This window comes from Populus alba, chromosome 6, assembly GCF_005239225.2.
Source record: "Populus alba chromosome 6, ASM523922v2, whole genome shotgun sequence".
In the NCBI taxonomy this organism is placed as follows: Eukaryota; Viridiplantae; Streptophyta; class Magnoliopsida; order Malpighiales; family Salicaceae; genus Populus; species Populus alba.
In genome coordinates, this window is record NC_133289.1 from 3,348,433 (window position 1) to 3,356,675 (window position 8,243).

The window sequence follows — 8,243 nt, forward strand, 5'->3', positions numbered from 1 at the left end:
TATTTTCTTAAAACAGCCACTGGTTTTTTCTTAGTTGCAAACCTAACATTTGACAATTCTTAGAGACAAACCAGCATGGTAAAAGCTCAGAGAATAATGTTTTCAAAAGACAATCGCCAGCAATGGTCAGGAGATTGATTCAATGGTTTTCAAACACAAAGAATTAAGTCATAGACGGATTTAAATCTAGGGTTTACTCTAATTTACTCCATCTAACAATTTAAACGTCACTCGTGCACAAAAACGACATTCTTTGTCTTTGTTGTGAACAAATCCAAGTATCTGAAATTACAAATTTCATTTCGCACCCTCACTAATCCATCAACCATCAATTTTCCATTTTTATACTTAAAGCTAATTTCTCTTGATCTTACCACTATAGTCCCTGAAAAGTTTCAACAACACCACTCACCCATAAAATTAACAAGAAATTCTATTTTTCATTTTCTTTTATCTTTCTACTCAAATCTCATAAATAAAAATCTAAAAGAAACTCAAAAATGGGAAAAAAAATTTCATAGGTGGGTTACTGTTAAACTTTATTAGCTGAACCATGGGGACCAGGTTGAAATATTTTAAGCTATAGCGGGCTAAATGAAAGATTAATGAATATTTGGAGGCAAATATTTAATTTTTAAAACAACAAAACACAAAGGAAAAGAAAAGAGTATTTGGAGATAAGGCAGTGGAGTGGACAGTGAATCCCGGAGAGAGAGGAGACACACATATTATAAGTCCACAAACGAGGATACCCGCATAGACAGAATCTCATCTCCCTTCCCAATTGATTATAGATACATACCTGGGCACTTCATTCCAGTTTCTCGAGCCAAGAAAATGGCAGCAGAACCTGTATTTGTAAGTGGCGCTACTGCTATTCCCTCAAAGTTTCAGTCTTTTACAAGAAACATCAATGACAAGTCACAAGCCAAGCTTCTTTTATGCTCGAGAGTCAGAGCTTCACAAAAACATTCTATGGATGACAGAAACAATGTCTACAAACAACTGGGTTAGTTTGTTTCTCTCTGCTCTTTAGTTCTCTCTCTGTTTATATATATACATCTCTTGGTGTTCGTAGTTGTTAGAGGGTCTTAACCCATTAATGAAAATGAATTGGTTAGAGCTTAAATTTGGAATTTTCTGTGGTCAAATGTAGGAGAAATCGAAAGGGTTTATGTTAAAATGTCTAATTTAACTGTTTGGGATTGATTTTTCAGTTTATTTTATATATTTTGTGGTTGGTTTTCCAAAAAAGCTCAGTTTTTTTCAGCTTTTGTAATGAAATTTTGAAAACAGGCCATGAAGGTAAGTGCTTCTAGCATTCTGGAACTGCTTTGTTTTAGTTTTCCTGGATAAAGTTGATTTCTTTACTTCTTGTTATCTCTTGGCAAGAAAAGTAGTTGAAAATGCTAATAAATAGCTCATTGAAAATTCAAAAACTCAACTTCAAGCATCACAATATTTGTTAAAATCTCAGGTTAGCAAGCTGATTATCCAGTAATTTTGACGGCCATGTTCTTGTATTTATCCTTTTTGTTTGTGTTTAACATAATTCATCAGGTGTCAAGCTGAATCTTAGTTTCATCTCTGTTCACAAGTTTCGTTGTTGTTCACATTACCATGTGTTGAGGTTTTTTATTCTGTCATGATCGACATTCATAGTAAAAATGTGGTGCTCGTGATGCTTGTTGAGGCTGTCTAATGACTTTAATTATTTGTTTTTCTTGACAATCTGAATAATGGTCTAAATGAATTTTAGGAGAATAATGCAGTAGGCTAAAGCTGTAATATATTCAAAGATGAAGATTTTATGACATGGAATTGAAATTCAGGTTAATTTGTTCTGTCATATTATATATTACTGGAGCACAGCTCATTGATGTCATGGTGTATTTTCACATCTTGGAATGTTTGTGCCTGCTTTCAGTTGTACTAATTACCAGAGGATAGAGTTATATAAATGTAGAAGAAATTGAAATATGATCTTGAATCAGCCTTGTCAGATGGTGGTTGCTATTTTCCAAATGCATGTATGTCTTGGTGTATGCTGTTTCATCTGGTGCTTTCTCATAGCTGTAGTTTTCACTTCTAAGTGGTAAGTTTTTTTAGGTTTGTTTTCTTTGAAAAAGAATATTGAAGATACGGTTCTCCGTGCTGAGATGTTAGCACCAACAGCACTGGAACATGAGGAAGCAAGACGAATCAAGCAGGAAGAAATGATACATGAGTGCAACTTATGGGAAGACCCTGCTAAATCCAATGAAATCCTCATCAAATTGGCTGGTAGTGCCAAAGCGATTGATGCTCTCAAAGACTTGAAATACAAGGTGATACACGTGGAGATCATTTTCTATGAGTTTTATCTATAGAATTGACATTAATGTTTACAGGAAGCATACAACAAGACTAGGTTCTATTGTTTTGGTTAGCCATGGGACTAAAAGCTTAGTGTAAAGCCTGCATAGGGCCATCATGAAGCATTATATTTTTCTCTGTACTAAATACTCAGACTTTTTACAGCCAAGATATTTGTAATTGTATATATTTCTTAGGCTGAAGAGGCAAAGCTGATCTCGCAGTTGGTGGAGATGGAAGCTATCAATTACCGGCTTTTTAAGCAGGCTTATACTGCATCTTTAGATGTGAGGAAGCTCTTAGATCAGTATGAGATGTCACGGCTCCTCAAGGGACCCTATGACAAGCAGGGAGCTTGTGTAGTTATTAGAGCTGGATCTAAAGGACTTAACCATGAGGTTTGGTTGTGTTATTACTGTTCTGTATGTGGTTTGAACATCATAGCGCTCTTCGTCTAACAAAAGTGTTACAAATTTCCTCACTCAGATATGGAGAGAAGAACTTCTGAATATGTATGTCAAATGGGCTGAAAAGCTAGGTTATAAAGGCAGGCTGGTTGAGAAGCATACTTCCATGCATGGAGGTATCGAGTCAGTGACTATTGAATTCGAATTTGAGTGTGCTTATGGTTATCTTTCCGGGGAGCGAGGCATTCACCATAAGATAAATTCTCAAAATGGATCTGTTCACCATGAGGTAAGCCATCCAAACTGCTCTCATCTGCCTAAATTTAAGAAAAGGACCACTTGTATTTCCTTGAAAATAATTCTTCTGATTTTTCAATTCCTGATAAGAATTAACCATTTTTTCTGACACCTGAAAATGTTGTTTTTTGTAAAATTTATACTCTGTTTTAAGCCCATGGCCTGAAAACTCTATTTAGTTTCTTTGATTGTTGGATTGTTTCAGCTGTGCATGTCTACTGGTATATTTGCTTGTTAGTTTGTGCAAGGTTACAAATACAATTCTGCTTCTTCTGGTTTTCCTTTTGGACATGGCCATATTATAACGTACCATGTTATACTGCTATTTCCACCAAAGCATATTAATCACCACCATGTTTTACAAATTGTTGTTTCTCTGGTATGCTGTAACTATTTGTTTGAAAATTGGAAACCATGCAGGTTACCACAGCATGTGTAGATGTTGTTCCTCTATTTCTTGGAACAGGTTTTGACTTTCAAATAGATGATAAGGAATTGATTGTCTCGTGCTCTCCCTCATTGCTAAGAGACGGGAAGAGCCGAACTGAACTGACAGTTTGCCTGCAGCACATTCCTACTGGCATTAGTGTTCAGTCTTCAGGTACTCAATTTTGTACCAGAATCTTCTGCATTTTAGTCTAGGGCTTGAAATTACTCTGTTTGACATGGAAAACTTTCGAAGTGGAAACTTTTAGCAGCTTTGCAGTTGAAGTGTTTTTTAGTGAAACAGGCACCGCCTGTGTTAGGGTAAAAGCTGAGATGAAAATTCAAATGTTGAAAGGAATGCATTCTAGTTATTTTAATTTCCCTCGCTTTAAATTTTCATGGAAAAAAATGAAAATGAAAAGAAAGGTTTTAAAATCTGTTGTCCAGTTAATGTGATTTTTCAGATCTTGGTCTTTATTCCTAGTTACCTGTGTGCAAATGAGTAACATACAAGTGGTAACAATAATGTTTACTTGACCTCAAGATATGATTTTAATTACCAGGTTGTAGGCACAGGAAATTATAATATTTTGCTCATTTGCACTTGACATGCTAATTAATGATAAAAAAGAGAGAGAGAGGCGTGTGTATTGGAGGCACAGATAAAACTTGTTCAAGCTTTGTCTTGAGCTCACTTTTGAAAGTGTAAGGGCTCGTGATTGAAGAATTAATCACTTCTAAACCGCCATAACCTCTGTCTTCTCTTCCAGACTTTCTCTGATGGGCAATGTTCAATTCTTGAAGTGATATTGTCATGTTCATTTTCACATGCAAATGCCAACCAGCCAGTTCCACCTTTCTCAATGCAATACTTTATATTTTGTAATTGTCTTTATCTGTTTCGATGTGTTCTATAATTATTTCAATTAGCTTATAAGAAGGGATTAAAAATGGCTATTTTTATCTGCAGGTGAGAGGAGCCTCTTTGCAAATAAGGTGAAGGCTCACAATAGATTGAAAGCCAAGCTTCTTGTGATTGCAGAGGAGCAAAAGGTCTGCGATGTGAGTAGCATCAGGAGAGCTGACATTGTGGACGTGTGGCAAAAAGAGACCAGGAGGTATGTGTCTCAACCGTACAAGCTAGTACAAGATGTAAGAACGGGCATTGAACTGCCTGACCTAAACTCTATTTTGGATGGAAATATTAATACTCTCATCGGAGCCCATATTAATATTAGACATACAGAATAATTTTGCATTGCTATCGTAGCTCTGTACTTCAATGAGACCATTTTTGTTACCTATCATGTGATTTTGATTCTTTCAAACTCTAAAATTGAGCAATACCCCCCTGCCCATTTTAGGCATTGAAACAAAAATAATGGCAATCAAATATCACTGAGGATCTTTTAAGCCCATAATTGTAAACTGCAAATTAAGGGAGAAAGGGCTTTAGTTTACAAATATTACATTGCATGTCCAACAATAAAATGATCCATATGATTTGCCAACTTCATCAGATAGAAAATGCTGTATTTCAAGTTTTAGCAGGATGCCTGTTAATCAACAACGAACAACATCATGCAGTTGTTTCATAGTATATGCTTACAAGAGGAGGCTATTCGATCAAATCAAGCGTCTTTGATCTGTTAAGAAATTATGGAAGGAGCAAATTGAGAAGAAAATTACATCTCAGATGTACTTTTCAAAAGAGCCTTACATTTAGTTGTGCCCCTATGGAAAGGTTTGATGGCCCAAACCACTTTTTAGCAGTGTCATGAAATCGCTTCATATGCATAGTGAATGTGCATTTTTTTTAGGAAAAAAAACACAGTGAATCCGGTCAATTACTGTAACTGGGAACTGGTCCGTTATAGTAATATGATTCACTCTTCTAGACTCTGTTCAGAACCTTAAATACAATTCTATGATCATGATTTCTTTTAGGGGGTGATCCTCATGGTTTTTTAAATACACCTCGTGATAACTTGGTTACACAACTTACAATTTCTAAAAAACCAAAAAAAATCTAATAGAAGTATGGCATCATTATTAACATGTTCCAAGACACCAATATTATTGTAATTCAATCAAATAACACCACAAAACGAGTTAATATAATTTTATCAAAAACTAAATGATAAAAGAATCACTCTTACATATTAAGTTGAGAAAACTTCATTTCAAGAACTAAATGATGCAAGAATTACTCTTACAGTCTCAGTAACTTACAGTTCAAAGCAACTCCATTTCTGAGTATTTTCCTTGTGCTTAAGCTAGCTTGAAAAAACAAAAAAAGAGAATTTTTAGGTCAGAAGCAATGGCATCCGATTCAAAAGAAAAAAAAAGTTTAATCATGGCATGGAAGATACCCTTGATCATGTGAAAAATTTCCAGTATAAATTCTTCATGTAAAATCGGGGTTCCTTTCCAAGGTTATTTGATTGATTGAATTATAGTGGCCAATAAGAAGCTTCTATCAAATAATTATAAAAAAATTATTGTTAGGTGCAGGTCACTAATAGATTTTTATATGTCAGCACACTCTCATAATAAAGAAGAATAATGGCTCGAGAGGAATAATGGCATCTGTCAATTAAAAAGATCGAGTGGCAAGCTGGTGGGTGGTCTAAGTCTTAATAAATGATAGCTTAGAGAGAGATAACAGAGCAAAAATCAAAAGCCAATCATAAGCTCCTTTACAAGGATTAAGCGTGATTAATAATGTGATAGCGATTATATTTTAAATAATTTTTTATATTAAAATATATATTAATGATGTTTTTTTATTTTTTAAAAATTATTTTTAATATCAGCATATCAAAACAATCTCAAAAGTACAAATCACATTTAATTTTAACAAAAATAAATTTAAATTTAATACTAATATGATTTGCAGCATGTTTCCAAACGCTGCCACGCCAACTTTCCAGTTGAACAAGACAATTGAATCAGTTCGATATCTTAAAAATAAAGTGCAAAACACTATTGTTTTAATAAAAAATTATTCATCCAATGACTTAACCAACCAATTTTTTTTCCCGGGTTAGTCCTCGGATCGGCTCTTACAACTAATTAAACCCAATAAACTCGGTTTCCATCTTCCTCGGTAAAAATAAGGAAAAAACTCTCAACATTCATTTTACCAAATTAATTTAAGAACCGGTATTTGGGCAAATTAGAATCGCACACGTATAATATATTTGTTTTTGGATTCTTTTTGTTTCATAGATTAGGAATAACAAAACACACAATATATCATTATCTCTTAATTAATCCACACACCATCTGGACTAGCTTCAGATGGCTCTTCCTGTAGCATTCCAGTACTTGAGGATATTGTTGTCCAAGCACCGGCATGCTAGTCTCTTCTTTATTGACATTTGCATTCTGGTGGTCTACAAGGGGAAAAAAACAAAAGAATTGAGCATAGAAAGCTAGTTACTTGCTCAATAAATAATAATTAATATGCTTTTTTTCTCAATTTCTATTCCATGACAATCATCCCTATTTTACTAATTATAAAATACAAAAAGATACGTACTTGGAAATTTTGTTTTATTAAAAAAATGCAAAAAATTCAAATTCTTTAAGATTTGTTCTTTTTGAAACCATTTATTTCAAGTCCGTTTGGTATTGTGATATCAATCACTTATTAAATTTTTTTATTTATTTAGATATGCATTGAAACAATATATTGTTTTATTTTAAATTTTTATTCTTGATATCAGCATATTAAAATAATTTAAAAATATATAATAATAATAATAATAATAATAATAATCTATTTAGATGTGGGTCAAATATCTAGTGTAATACTAATAATTGTAGTTTAGGGAAATTCATAAAACTCACTCATTTCGGGATGGCGGCGGCGGTGGCGGTGGCGGATAAATAACTATAACATCACGCTGACGGTGACGGCGACGGCGACGGCGGCGGCGACGAGGAGGAGAAAGCATAGCACTCATGTTTACCAGATTTAGACCATGGTAACCATCATCGCCGTCCCGTGGCTTAGCTGTTAAAGTAGCTTGTCTCCAATGGTCACCATCATCGTCGTCGTCCTCGTCGTCCTCGTCCTCATCATCATCATCATCGTCCTCGTCATCCTGCAAAACAGCTTGGTATAAGTAGTCAGTAAGTTATAGATTATTGTTCGGATGAGGCCAAGTACTGATTCACCTGAACGAGCCCCTCAAGTTTGACCAGACGAAGTGTATCATCGTTCTTGACCCCGCAATGTTCGAGGATATCCGCGCCGTGCAGCAACCGGTTATCAGAATATAAAGCTTGCTGCTCAATAGGAATCCCTTCTGTTTCTTTGATTTTGGCCTTGACGCTTGAGATGTTATCTGTGCTCGCCACGTCCAAAGTGATTCGTTTGCCTCCAGGTATGATTTCCACGATGATCTGCATAGCTGCTAGGAGCCTTAGAACAAAGACCAAATATAGATAGTAAATTAACCCTGATGATTGTTAGAGTAATTAGCAAATGATTTGGTTTAAATTATCTCTTTTCTTGAAGAATGATTTTAGTGCTTCTGATCTTTGATTGATAGAATGGATTCAGAGGCATGGTTTTTGTAGGTAGTCTGAGTATTTTCCTTGTGCTTAAGCCAGCTTGAACAAAAAAAAAGAGAATTTTTAGGTCAAAAGCAATGGCATCCGATTCAAAAGAAAAAAAAAAGTTTAATCATGGCATGGAAGATACTCTTGATCATGTGAAAAATTTCCAGTATAAATTCTTCATGTAAA

At 34.7% G+C, this 8,243-nt stretch overlaps 2 protein-coding genes across 3 annotated transcripts; one reads left to right on the plus strand and one right to left on the minus strand.

Moving 5' to 3' along the window:
• The first annotated feature begins 667 nt into the window (after nt 1-667).
• LOC118053066 (peptide chain release factor PrfB3, chloroplastic) lies at nt 668-4,745 on the plus strand. Of its 2 annotated transcripts, none has more exons than XM_035064206.2 (6): nt 668-1,009; nt 2,110-2,327; nt 2,580-2,753; nt 2,842-3,051; nt 3,480-3,660; nt 4,456-4,745. In XM_035064206.2, the coding sequence occupies exons 1-6, from the start codon at nt 838-840 to the stop codon at nt 4,734-4,736; spliced, it is 1,236 nt and encodes a 411-aa protein (XP_034920097.1). In that variant the 5' UTR covers nt 668-837; the 3' UTR covers nt 4,737-4,745. The 2 variants fall into 2 exon arrangements, with proteins under 2 accessions (XP_034920097.1, XP_034920096.1); XM_035064205.2 differs by having other exon boundaries at nt 669-1,009; nt 2,553-2,753.
• Nucleotides 4,746-6,653: 1,908 nt separating this feature from the next.
• On the minus strand, nt 6,654-8,243 carry LOC118053067 (uncharacterized). Its single transcript, XM_035064209.2, has 3 exons — nt 7,671-8,243; nt 7,341-7,597; nt 6,654-6,883 (listed from the first exon to the last, which is right to left on the minus strand). The coding sequence occupies exons 1-3, from the start codon at nt 7,902-7,904 to the stop codon at nt 6,859-6,861; spliced, it is 516 nt and encodes a 171-aa protein (XP_034920100.1). The 5' UTR covers nt 7,905-8,243; the 3' UTR covers nt 6,654-6,858.